Genomic DNA, 13319 nt, shown 5'->3' with positions numbered 1-13319 from the left:
TGACAGTTGAACAACCTGTGAACATACTAAAAACTACCAATTGTACACTTGAAAAGGGAGAAGTTTACAGTATGTAAATTATATCTCAATATAGGTGATACCAAAAACATGTCACACGATACCCTTTGTGTCCTCTTGGGGTGCATGGAACTGACATGGTCTGACATGGAACAACCTCTATGATGTAATAAGGACAAGTGGGGAAAACATGAATTGCAGACCAGGGCCTATAATCCACCGTACCAGGCGCATGCTCAGAAATCTTTGCCTGGTCTCGGATTCCACCTTCAGGACGGCCCTATGAGGGCTGATAGTCGAGGAGCCGGGGTCTGACTCAGTCCTGTGCTGTGTGCATGCCGAGGCTTCCAGAACCCCCATCTTCCATGTGACTTGGACAAGTCACTCTATCCCCAGCCTTGGTTTCCTCAACTGTAAAATGGGCACAGTAGCTACGTGGACCTGGCCTCACGGGGTGGGGAGATGATAAGACAACATAATGATGAAAATGGTGGCCACGTGGCTGGGACAAGCAAGCCTTGAGTCCCCACCCCATCTCTGCTCCTGGTGTCGCCCCACCTTCCCCAGGCGTACCCAAGCCTCAGCCTGACTACATAGTCCACCACCTAGCTCGAGTCAGCCATGCCTCTCCTCCCTCTTCTGCCCTCTTCCTCTCCGCCCCATTCTGAGTCCTGGGGCTTCTCCCCTCCAGTGACGGCCTCTCCCCTGACTTCTGGTGGGAAGAGGGAGGTGGCTCCATTTAGATCCAGACTCACAATCCCACTGCACCCTCGCCATCCTCACCTGGCCGCACGCAGCTTCTCACACTGAGCATGGTCCAAATGCGACCTTTGGCCCCACACCACTCCTTGCCTAGGGTCCCCTCTGTCTTACATGGGAGCTGGCTGTCCTGGACTCCGCCCACCTCCAAATTCTTAGGGTTCTGGTTCTCCCCAACCCACTGCCCCGCCCAGATCCAGGCCATCATCCCCTCTCCCCTGGACACCTGCATGCCCTCCCGGGGCCCCCAGCTTCTAGTCTGGCCCCCATTTCCTTCTCCATCCAGCAGCCAGAGCACTTATCCAAACACAATCGTACAACTACCACACAGCCCAACAACTGCACTCCCACGCATTTATCCCAGACAAACGAAGACGTCTGTTCACACAGAAACCTGTCCATGACAGTTTGTAGCAGCTGCATTCACAACAGCCCCAAAGGGAAATACCCTGATGCCCTCCACAGGTGAATGGTTAAACAAACCCTGGTCCAACCCACCATGAAGTACTAGTCAGCAACAAAAAGGAATGAACTATTGATAGAGCAGTGACCTGGATGGATCTCCAGAGAATTACAGTGAGGGAAAAATCCCGAAAGATTATATGCCGTATGATTCCATTTATAGAACGTTTTTGAAATGAGAAAATGTTAGAGATGGAGAGAAGATCTGTGGTTGCCAGGGGCTGAGGAGACACAGGGGTGGGGGTGGGGGGGAGCTATGAAAGGACGACACAGCGATCCTTGTGGTGACGGAAGGTTCTGTATCTGACTGTATCAGTGTCAACATCCTGGCCGTAACACTGAACTGGAGTTTGCAAGATGTTACCATTGCGGGAAACTGGGCAGAGGGTGCAGGGGGTCTCTCTGTACGATTCTCACAACTGCATGTGAATCTATGATCATCTCGAAATAAAAGGTTTAATTACAATAACACAAACACAGACAGCATTACTGCCCTGCTTAAATCGTCCGGTGCCCTTCCCTGGCTTCCAGACAAAACCCAAAGTCCCTCCCATGGCCTGGAAGCTGTGCTCAGACATCTCCCTGCTGCAGCCACACACCTCTCCCTTCAGTTCTCTAAACAAGCCGTGCCTGCCCCAGCCTCCGGGCCTTTGAATATACTCTTGGCCCTCCCTGCACCTCCTTCTCCCACTCTCCACAACTGGCCCCTCATGTCCTCCAGCTCTCTGCCGATCTGCCATTCATTCATCATCCAACCATGATTTCTGGAGCTCCCCCCGACGTGCGGCCACAGTGAGGAACCCACCAGACCCTGTCTCTTGTCCTCCCGGAGCTTCCAGTCCAAGGGCAGGAGACAGCCATGGAAGCCAGTTTAACAGTGCACGGGAGCTTGTGCACTAACGGAGGGCCTGGAGGCGCCATGGGGGTCAGAGGAGGGGTGCCCCACACCTGGCAAACCCACAGTTTATCCCACACCATCCTCACCAAACTGCATTTCAACTACAGTCCTGCACTGCATAATGACATTTCGGTCAACGACAGACCGCACATATGACGGGGTCCCATAAGATGAGTACCATACAGCCTAGGTATGTAGGACGTTGTACCATCCAGGTGTGTAAATGCACTCTGTGATGTTCGCATGACAATACTGCCTAAGGACACATTTCTCAGAACATGTCCTCGTCATTAAGTGATGCACGATTACATTGCCTTTTTTAGCCAGAGCCACCCACAAGCAGCCAGGCCTCTGAACCCACCAGAAAGCAACCAAACAGCCAAGGGCGTGGCCACAAAAAGATTACGCACAAAGGTTGGCTGGACGGTCCCCAAGTAGGCACAGGGCGCCAGCTCATGGCCCCCTGGCTTTGCTTCTACAACCAGCCCCCCATGAAGCCTGCAGTGGTGTGTGATCCCTGCCCACCAGGTAGGCCCCACCTGCTACTCCCGGGAGGGCCCTCCTGGCTTCCCTTAGTACCTGAAACCCTCCCAACTGAAACTCCCTCCCGGGCCTCCCAACAGTAAGACTGCCACCACCTCGGCCTTGAAATGTCTCATTTTACCCGTCCTCACCCTTGAGGCCGAGGCAGACTGGGAGGGGGACAGGTGCTTCTACAGGTGTGGTCCTCAGGACCAGCTGCATAAGATGGCCCAGGTGTGTGATCCTCTTGTAGACTCCTGGGCTCTCTTCTGGGGATCCTGTCCAGGGAGACCGTGTCAGATGACTCGGACCGGTGACCACAGGTGGTTGAATCCCTGCTTCAGCATTTTCCACTCTACCTGCTCCTGGTCTTCATTTTGGATTCTCAGACCCGCAGGAACATGCTGGGTTCTCAGGCCGCGGGAGGGCCCTGGCTCTGGCGTTCCTCCCGTTTCCTGCTCGCTATGCTCAATGACCATCAAGCTGGGCATGTCTCGGCACCCGTAGAGAAAGGAAGGGTTCTTACCCTGGGGTTCAAGGATAAGTTTCAGGGAATCTGTGAACTCCCAGAAGGGTCCACAAAACATCGCCTGCGTGCAGGGACTTCCACGGGTCCCGAGAGAAGACCCACAGCTTCATCACACTCGCAGAGGGGTCTGGGAGAAACCACAAGTTCAAGAGTTACTGGGCAAAGGCCTCCCATGGGCCTGGCGCAGAAGGCCCCATACGGCGTCATCCTTCTCTGCCTCTGCTTTGCTGCGAGGCCATGGGCAAGGAGCCCAGGCTCCTCCATGGGCCTCAGCTCCCCCATCTGTAAAGTAAGGGGGTGGCTGAAATGATTGCTCCATCACTGGGTGCTGGAGACAGCTCTGGGGCCAGTGGAGCCCCGCTGCCCACCAGCCACATGACCTTATCAAGCCACGTACCCCTGAGAGCCTCACTTTTGTCATCTCTTAAATGGGAGCACATGGCTTACCTCAAAGCATAGTTTTAAGGAATAAAAGAAATAACATTTATGGTAAAGTACACAGCCCAGTACTCAGAACAAAGCAGATGTTCAAAACTGTGAATATCCTTTGGAAGGAATCTCCCTGGCTTTGGGTTTCTACGTTATCAAGTATGTGCTTAGGAGCACTTTGAAACTGAAATCTATAAGACATTGTAGTGGGTTGAACTGTGTCCCCCAAAAAAGACATGTCCACGTCCTAACCCCTGGTACCTGTGAATGTGCCTTTATTTGGAAAAAGGGTCTTTGCAGATGCAATGAAGTTAAAGGTCTTGAAATGAGATCATCCTGGATTTTGGCTGGGCCCTAAATCCAATGACACATGTCCTTGTAAGAAACAGAAGAGGAAAGGGCACAGACACAGAGGAGAAGGCCACGTGCTGACAGAGGCAGAAACATAACAGTGCCACCCTATGCAGGTGGTCCTAAGGTCCACACCTGGAGAAGCACCTGTCCCCCTCCCAGTTGGCCTCTGCCTCAGGGATGAGGACAGTTAAAACGAGACATTTTATTTTATTAAATAAAGCACAACATCTATTTCATGAGCCACTTGACCTAGAGTTTGAAAAACTCTTGCCAGAGCAGCAACTCTTGGCCTTCCTGCTTTTATCACATCCCCAGGCCAAGATGCCACCCTCCAGCATCCTGGCTAGAGTGGCGTTGGATGGAAGCCCAGCACACGTCCCTCATCGAAGCTCTCCCAGTGATTCTGACATGCAGCTGAGGCTGCTCTAGACAAGTGGTCCTCAGCCTGAGCTGCGCATCAGGATCAGCTGGACAGTTTAAAAAAAAATCCCAATGTCAGCCTGCACCCAGACCACCTCAGCTAGCATTTCTGGGTGGGGCCTGGCCATCAGCATTTTTCGAAGCACCCAGATGACTCCATGCACAGCCGAGGTTGGTACTGGTGTGCTACAGCGGTGCTTCCCACTCTCGAACTGCCTGGGCATCCCGCAAACACGCGGATTCTGACCCTGGAGGTCTGTGGGGGCCTGAGATTCTGCATTATAACAGTCTCCCAGGGGACCATGCCTGGTGATTCTACTATGCAGCCGGGGTTAAGGGGCACTAGCCTAGATCCATGGTTCTAAAGTTGGGGTCCCCAAAACAGCAGCATCAGCAGCATCTGAAACTTGTAAGAAATGTAAATCCTTGGGTGACATCTCAGGCCCAGAAATTCAGGGGTGGGCCAGCAATCTGTGTTAACATGCCTTTCAGGTGGCTCTGATACACGCTCAAGTGTAGGGAGCACTGGCCTAGAGTAAGAGACAGTGACAGGCCAACACTCTGCCCAATTTCTGTGCCACCAGCAGCAGACTGACCCTCGATTCTTTTGGGGGTCTCCAAAAGCAGCAGGGAGCCCTCCCTGGGTCCCAATCCACAGCTGTGACATTCCTGGGAAGGCAGAAGATGGCACACATTGAGAGGGAGCAAGTGTTCTCACTCGATCACAGAGATGATAAGACTGAAGCTGAGGACACGTCTCCTTCAAAGTCAGCAACTTCAGTCATGGGGGAATGGCCACCCTAATACCTGTCACTCACACTCGACTCAGGTGTCCCCTCTGCTGGAACGCCTCTGCTACTCCCTCAAGGACACACACATCTCCCCCTTTCCATCTCAGAACTCTCACCTGCAGTATTCCCATGCAGGATCCCCAAAGTCTGGCATGAGAAACCCCTAAATATTTCACATGTTTTAGTTTTGCATCCAGACTGCATTTTCTTTTTGGTAGAAGTCACATCATCCTATTTCTTGTATTTTATTTTTGATTTGTTTCTTTTTTTCCAGTCCCCTACATTACCACAAACTACACACTACATAGTGCTATAGACTGCGTGTGTCCCCCCTAAAATCCGTATGTTGAAACCTAACCCCCAATGTAATGGTATTAGGAGGTGGGGCCTTTGGGAGGTGATTAGGTCATGAGGGTGAGGCCTTTGTGAATGGGATTAGTGCCCTTACAAAAGAGACCCCAGAGAGCTCCCTGGCCCCTTCCACCACATGAGGACACGGAGAGAAGTTGGCAGTCTACAACCCCCTCACCAAACAACGAATCTGTCAGAGCCTTGATCTTGGACTTCCCACCCTCCAGAACCATGAGAAACAAATGTTTTTTGTTTAAACCACCCAGGCTGTGGTTTTTTGTTACACCAGCCCCAAATGGACTAGACACAGAGTCAGTGCTCAGCAATATATCCAGGTGGATTCTGAAGTTGCACCTGAGCTTTCTGTCTTTGCATCTTGAACATAGTAGGAACTCAGTAAATGCTTCTCAAATGACTGAACGGATCAAGCCGAGGAAGAGGTGGCAGTAAAGAAACAGTCAGAAAGTGGGTAGATGAAAAGGAACTTATTTTTCTGATTGTCTGTGCTAGCACTTTGCAGTGAACGCTGCTCATGAAATAGTGCTCCGAACTGTCCCCTGGTCATGATTGCTTCACAGCGTTAGAACGGCGTCACTCTATTATTCACTGTACTCAACACCATCCCTCTTACTTACGTAAAACACTGCCCAGTCTCTTATGAACAACGACAGAGCCAATCACGTCACAAAACTGATCAGGGGATCATAACAGTGACACTTTAGAGAGAGGGTTCAAACTCTCCTTGAACAGTCTATGTCCAGTTCTAAGTTCTTGCAATGAGATGGATGGGTGAAATGATGATGGTGAATGAAGTTACCAAATACTACTGCATTTGCACAGTTCACTCATTCCACAAATATTTATTGAGTGACCACTGTATGCCGGCACCATTTTAGTCCCTCAACACAAAGTAGTGATAGGCACAGACACACAGCCCTTCCTGCATGACGCTTACACTCCACGCCAGTGCATCCAAAAGAACCTTCCATGACAATGGAAATATTCTGTCTCTGCACTGTCCAATAAGGTAGCCACTAGTCACATGTGGCTATTGAGTACTTGAAATGTGGCTAGTGTGACTGAGGCACTGAAATTCTAAACTTTACTTCATTGTAATTCATTTAAATTTAAATTCAAATAGCCACACGTGGCCAGTGGCCACTGGATTGGGTAGAGCTGGTCTAGATGACTAATCCATTGATGCTGATTTAAGGAGAACGGTGGCAAAACAGTCTTTCTTTGGCTGCTGCCTGTGGTTCTGCTCTTGTAACCTGTCAGCTCCGTGGGAACTGAGCACACACCACTCGAAGCCCTTCAGAGTGACTTCTACCAGTCTCAGTGAGAACCCACCCCAAACCCACCGCCAACAGCTAGGAGATCTCTCTCAGGTCACCAAGAGACACCTAGAAGGCACTCACCTATTTTAGAAAAACTGACAGGATTGGGTAAAAAATAGGCAAATCCTCCCCCAGTGGTGGTGTTTCCTGGAGGATGGAATCCACACACTGACAGAGCGGGAGCAGGCAAACTTCTGATGGCCGAGTGTGCTGGGGGGTCAGGGCCAGGTGGTCACTGGCAAGGAGATGCGGTTTAGCTGGAAGAGGTGGCCTGGAGGGAATTAGAGCAAAGCTGGCCATCAGACAGCCTAGGCAGTGTGTGGGGGGCGCTCTCCAGGGTGCTGAACATACCACTCCTCTCTCCTCCTAAAAGACACCTTGGACCCAAGAGAGCTCCTTGCTCTAGTCCACAGAGCCTGTCTGTGGCAAAGCCAGGACCCGTGCAGCGCCGGCCTTCACAAGCCACATGGCCTCTCACAAGCCAGGAAACTACAAACTGGGGGAGCAGCTGATCCAAGACTGGCCAGACCATTGTGGAAAATTCAAACAAACATCGCCCTTTTTTCTACTCATAAATCTAAATATCTTGTCATCATCTAATGACACAATGAGTGTTATATACAGAATTGTCAGCTCATAGTTGACAGCTAGTTATCTTTAGAGTGGGGGAGGCCTAGGGGAAATTGAGGAAGAAAAAGAGCCTTGAAGAAAAATAGCAGCAGTTCCTGGCCCTTCCCCTATAGCCACCACTAGCCTTTGTTTTTCCGGGGTCTTCCTCTCTCTAGCTGGGTGTCCTCAGAAAAGATGGGCCCACTGTCCCCTCTGCCCTCAGGTTCACTGTGTTCACTGGTAACGTCAGCTAGGACTACCACTAACTAGCCGGGAGATGGCTATTTTCGGAGGGCGCTGATCCTCAGCTCCTTCCCAGCTTCCTAATACAAAGCACGTCACACCGCTGCAGGGCTGCGCTGGGCGAGAGGAGTCTTCAATAGCACTTCTTTCTCAGCTAGTATTGGCAACGAACAACTAGTTATTTGCTTTTTGTTTCTCGTTTCACCTCGTGGAGCCTTCTCCCTCCCCAAAGTGGCTGCAAGAGAGTCTCTGAGGAGATGCGCGTTGGCCTCCAATAGCTGAGTGCTTCTTTTGTTTCTGAAATGAGTTCCTATTGGTGTAACAGCTAGAATATCTGAGTTGATGGGCCTGCTGCCTCCTAACCTGGGCATTTGGATTTAAAAAAAGAGTTTACTTTCACATATTGATGACCAAAAATATGCCCAGTGGTCACTCATTTTGTCTGGATGAGGGTTTTTCCCCCTTAAAAGGGGACTTCACTGCACAAAGTTGTATCTAAAGTGGAAACGAAGCGTCCGGCTCCATCTGTGATCTGAGCCCTCCCTCAGGGCTGGCACTCTCCCACACGGGGTAATGCTTCTCAGGAGCAGGAATCGGTAGGGGTTGGGGTTGGGAGTACTTGGTGAGCAGAGCTGGGAGGGCACAAGTGGCTGCGTTTGGGGGGATGGGGTGGAGAACATCTCTGGGTGACAGGTGTATTGTGCGCGTGTGTGCGCAGGCGCAGGGGGATCTGAATTCTGACTGTGGGCGTGTGTGATTTGTGTGGGCTGAGGGATCTGGGCCGGTGAACGGAATCTGTGTATGAGGGGGAGAGGCTGGGTGTGTGACATGACTCATATCTCTCAGGGTGTGGGAGGGTTTATTTGTGGGGGGGTAACTTTTGGTCCAAGATGTCCTGTATACACGGTACTCAGGAGGAAATATTTACCTGTGCAGCAAAGCACAGGGGTCCAGCCAGTGGAGAAGAGGCAGCGCGTCTCAGGGGGACTGGAGGCGGGCAGTGTGTGGGGGTCTGTGTGTGCATTTGCCTACAGCTTGGGGCTGCTTGCTCCCAGAAGAGAATCGTGTGGAGGAAGAGGAAGGAGCAGGGAGACAGTTTTGCACAAGGGAGTTTAAAGAGAGGTGTTCCACACAAAAACACAGGTCTGCAATCGTTGTCCTGAGCGTGAATCCTGGTGCCGCTCAGTGCTCATCAGCCAAGTCTGCTTCTCTGAGCCTCCGCTTCCCAATGTGGGAAATGGGAGGAGAGAGAAAACCAGCGCTGGAGAGGTACAGGAATTGAGTGCTGTAATTCATGCCAACACCTGCCGCATGCCTGGCCCACAGTAAGTGTTTAATATTACTTAATATTTATTACCATTTTCATTATCATCATTATCATGTCTGGCTATTGGTTCTAATAATGATCATTATAAGTGACATTTATTGCTTGTGAACTGTAATAATAAAATAGTGATAAACAATAACAAATGTTTACTATATTCCTGGCATAGCCATGGGTGTACACCACCTCAGTTAATCCCCACCTACTCCACAGATATTATCAGCAGCCCTTTGTACAGATGAAGAAACAGAAGCTCAGAGAAGTTAAGTAACTTGCCCATGGTCACAGAGCGGAGCAAAGGCACAGCCAGGATTCAAGCCCAACAGCTGTCAACTCCACAGCATGTGCTCCTGCCACCCCACGCCCCCACCTCACCATCTCCGTGGGGTCACCCGACAAGACTGTGTAAGCCACTCAGCTCACTTCAATGAGCCGCGCCTGCCTTGTGCTCAGGAGGGGATGAACCTGGAGGCGGAGGAGTTGGCAGAAGCATCCCCAGTTGAAATGGATTCCATACCAATCCCAGCTACATGTAGAACACATCTGCCGTCTATATGTTATTCATGGAAATCGCTGTTTCCCCAAATCAGCACCCGGAGCTGGGCTGAAGTTTGGAAGCTTTGCTGTTGTCTGCCCGACATTCCACCCCTTGTGCAAAGGGAAAGTTGCATTGGAGTCAAGACCATTACCTCATTGAGGGTCTGCTTGCCCTCTCTGAAGCGTGACCTCTCACCGCCCACCAGCCGACTTGGGGGAAGGCATCGACACTCACTGCTCTGTTCTGGCGGATGATGACACCCCACTCTGGCTCTGCTCACTTGACAGACTGCTTGCGGGCACGCATTCTCAACAGTCACCTCCTTCCTAATTAGAAGAGGGGACCATGTTCCAGAAAAGTGGCCCCAGACATCTGGACCTGGTTATCCTAGGCCAGAAGGGTCACTTTGGCTTTCCATCATGTCACGTCGCCGACCAAAAGGGAGCAGCCAGCCCTGGGGCCCTGCATCTGTGTGTCTGCCTCAGTTGGCATACAGGCAGTATGATGTGGGAGAAAGGGAGCTTGGCCCCAGACAGATCAGGGCTCAAACTCTCGACTCTGCCATCAAAGGATGGGGGCCCTGCCTGTCACACAGGCTCCTGGGCCTCACTGGCCTCACCTGTAAAATGGACATGATCCCCTCCTTTCCATCGTGTGAGACTCAAACATGACAATGCAGAGGGAAAGTGCTTTAGGGATCGGAACACTGCATAGCCAGTTGGATGGCGGATAAAGACCCAAGGACATTGATGCAATAAAAGAAGCATTTCTTACAACATGTCAGACCCTAAACTCATGGCCAGCCACAAAATCAGATATTCTCTTCCCTGGAGTAACCGCAATGTAATCACCTTCCCTCTAAAATGGAAGCTCCATGAAGACAAAGATTTTTGCCTGCTCTGATCACTGCTCTCTTCCTAGAGCCCAGGGCACCTGCTCATCGTAGACAATCAGTAGATATCTGGTGAATGAAGGACAGAATTCTGTCCAGGGAAGGCGGGCAGACTGGGGTGCTAGACCTCACTGTTAGATATTCTGGGGAGTTTCCAGAGAAAGGGGCCTGGCTCCTCTCCTCCCCATGCTCCTATGTGACGCCGGCCTGCACAAGACCATGAAGCTGCTCTCCTGGCTCGGACACCACTGGGAGCACCTCTGGAGGGACAGACCTGCAGAGCAGCCTGGACAGAGCCCTGGGGAGGCAACCACCCCTGGACTCCCAAACAGCCCAGGCAGGAGTACCAGGCTGCTCAGCCGCCCACCTCAGCCACCTACATCTGCTGCCCGGGCCTTGCCTTGCCGGCACCCGCGCGCGCGCACACGCCCACGGCCTAGAACCCAGGGAGGGCCGTCTGCTCTGCCGCCCCGGCGCCCCAGGGTCAGGGAAGCTCTCCAACCCGCCCCATGAAAACAACAACAGCACAGAAGAGGCCGCCTGGGATGGGGCTGGGCACGGCTTTGACAGGCAGGAACATTATATAATTAACTGCCCCCCACGCCTCCTCCCCTTTGAGTAATAATGAGCCCTGCCTTTCAGTTGCATAAGCCAAAATAATAATTACTCTCTAGCCCTCCATCACTCCTGGACGTGGCCGAGGAGCAGGTGTTTAGCACTTGCTTCACGCGACTTGGAAGCAGCGAGCAGGCAGGGAGAAGATCACACATACGCTCATGATTTTTATGCCCAGCAGAAGCACACAAGTCACTGCTGTGCCTCAGTCCTTTCCCAGGCATCCATGCCTGAAAAATTACCAAGCCGCCAAGAGGGAGGCATGGAGCCACTTCCGAGGATGAGCTCCTAGATGGGGGAGGGGGCATGTGGAGGGCAGGTTTGCTTGGGGTCTGGCTTCCAGGAACAGTAAATGCTCTATGGCTGTCAGACGCACTGAGGAGTGGACACTGGAGTGTCTGGGACAGGGGGCAGCCGCAAAACCGGCCAAGGCTTCCTGCACAGAAACCATCTTACAGCAGCAACGGGCGGGCGGGCAGCTCGCCGGCTTCCGGCAGCAGATCAGCCCTGACTGTGGTGGCATCTTAGAATGAAGGCACAGAGCATTCCCTAAACTAACGGTGAAAATGATTCAGCCGCTGAAAGGCGAGATTCCTGGGCTCTCGCTAAACAGATGGGCCTCCCTCCCTCCCTCCCCCCCTCCCCCAGCAGCCTGCTCCAGCAGAGCTGGCTGCGCATCCAACCACCCAGAAGTTCACTGCCTTGCTGTGTTGGTGTGGGGTCACGGCCCCCGCCTCTAGCTCTTCCAGTTGCTCCCTTCCCTTGGCTTGGGTTGATCAGGACTAAGGGAGGCCCTTAGGCATCGCATGAAATCAAGAAGCAAAGCTGGGGCCTGACTCCAGGAGGCCGGCACCAAGGGAGCTCTGCCAACAAGGGGAGGGGGCCCTCTGCCAGGCCCCCTGGCCCTTGGCGCACCCCAGAGGAGGCCCTGGGCCCAGTCTGGCCTTTCCAGTAGGTCTCTGACCTGCTCTCGGATGATGCACTGACACTCTGCTCAGCTCCGCGGCTCCCAGGCCTGACTCTGCTCCTGGAAAGCCCCCAATACCTTTCAGCTGGCACAGGGGCGCTGTCCCCCACCAGGCAGTGGGGCAACCTGTAGCCAGGGCTGCTGTGGCCTCCAGGGAGCCCCAGGAAAAGCCCCAGGTGCCCCCAGCCCCGCTGGAGGGAGAATCTCAACTTCCCCAGAGATAAACAGAAGAGGCAAGAGAAGAAGGTGCCCCTCGGCCCAGCCCCCGTCCCGGCCGCCCGCACGGGCGCACCTACCGCCATCCGAGTAGGTCTCCGTGCCGTAGCCGTCCTGCAGCCCGTTGCTCCAGGTCCCTTCGTACTTGGCTCCGTTGCCCGTGCACTCCCGCACCCCGTAGCGCCCCTTAAATCCGTGCGTCCACTCGCCCTTGTACACCCACTTCCCCTTGCTCTCCAGGCCGATGCCGTGGCGCTTGCCCTGCGCCCAGGTGCCCTGGTACGTGTTGCCACTGGGCCAGGTGTAGACGCCCAGCACCTCGAAGCCGTGGCTCCACGAGCCGCTGTATTCGCCTTGGCCCTTGGGGCCGGTGCAGACGCCATGGCCGTGCGCCTTGCCGTCCTCCCAGCCTCCACAGTAGGACCCTCCATCGTCAAAATTAAACCTACCCCCACTGGACATGCATGTAACTCGGTTTGCAAATCCCGCAAACGGTGAAAAAAAAAAATAAGGCGATCAACAAACCGGATTCCTGGTTGGCTGGCTGGCTGGTTTTGTTTTGCTTTTTTTTTTAAGGAAGAATGGAGAAAGCAAAAAACAGCGAGCAGATCCCGAGCGGCGGCGGCCGCGGCGCCGGCTTCGGTGGAATTTAAGTCAATTGGGGGCGATTATTCATTTTCGAGCTGCGCCGCGGAGCCTGACCAGCGTCTCGCGCTCCCGCTGGAGACAGGACCGGAGGGTAGGAGGGGGGAGGGGAGGGGTGGGGAGGGGACGGGGAGGGGGAGGGAGGGGGAGGGAGGGGGCAGGAGCAGGAGCGTGTGGTGCCAGCGGCTCCACCTCAGCGGCAAGTGCCCCTCGGAGGCGAGCCCGCCCGGGGCTGGCCGCGCAGGCCGGACGGGCGGGCGACTCAGGCCCGGGGCACAGCCCCTCACCTGCGGCTGCCGCGCTGCGGGCGCCCGAGGGCGGCGGCGGGGCCCGCGGGCGGCGGCGGCACGGGCGGTGGCGCGGGCGGCTGCACCATATTGGAGGCCGCGGGCCGGGCCGG

The 13319-nt window shown here is 53.6% G+C and overlaps 1 protein-coding gene across 2 annotated transcripts in view; it reads right to left on the bottom strand.

The window, feature by feature from the left end:
* Window positions 1–12986, bottom strand: part of JPH3 (junctophilin 3) — an 89611-nt gene extending 76625 nt beyond the window's left edge. Inside the window, exons 1-2 of one of the 2 annotated variants that reach the window (XM_058528437.1) lie at window positions 12355–12986; window positions 11544–11614 (exon numbers count right to left, since the gene is read on the bottom strand). In XM_058528437.1, the coding sequence (XP_058384420.1) occupies window positions 11544–11614; window positions 12355–12736 (453 nt within the window). In that variant the 5' untranslated portion in view covers window positions 12737–12986. Of the gene's footprint in view, window positions 1–11543; window positions 11615–12354 lie in introns of those variants that run through there. The other variant, XM_058528436.1, reaches the window with a different exon arrangement.
* Window positions 12987–13319: the final 333 nt, after the last annotated feature.

The sequence above is a fragment of the Diceros bicornis genome, chromosome 32 (assembly GCF_020826845.1).
Source record: "Diceros bicornis minor isolate mBicDic1 chromosome 32, mDicBic1.mat.cur, whole genome shotgun sequence".
Classification (NCBI taxonomy): domain Eukaryota; kingdom Metazoa; phylum Chordata; class Mammalia; order Perissodactyla; family Rhinocerotidae; genus Diceros; species Diceros bicornis.
Note: the sequence above shows the minus strand (reverse complement) of the source record. Positions and strands in the feature narration are given on the sequence as shown.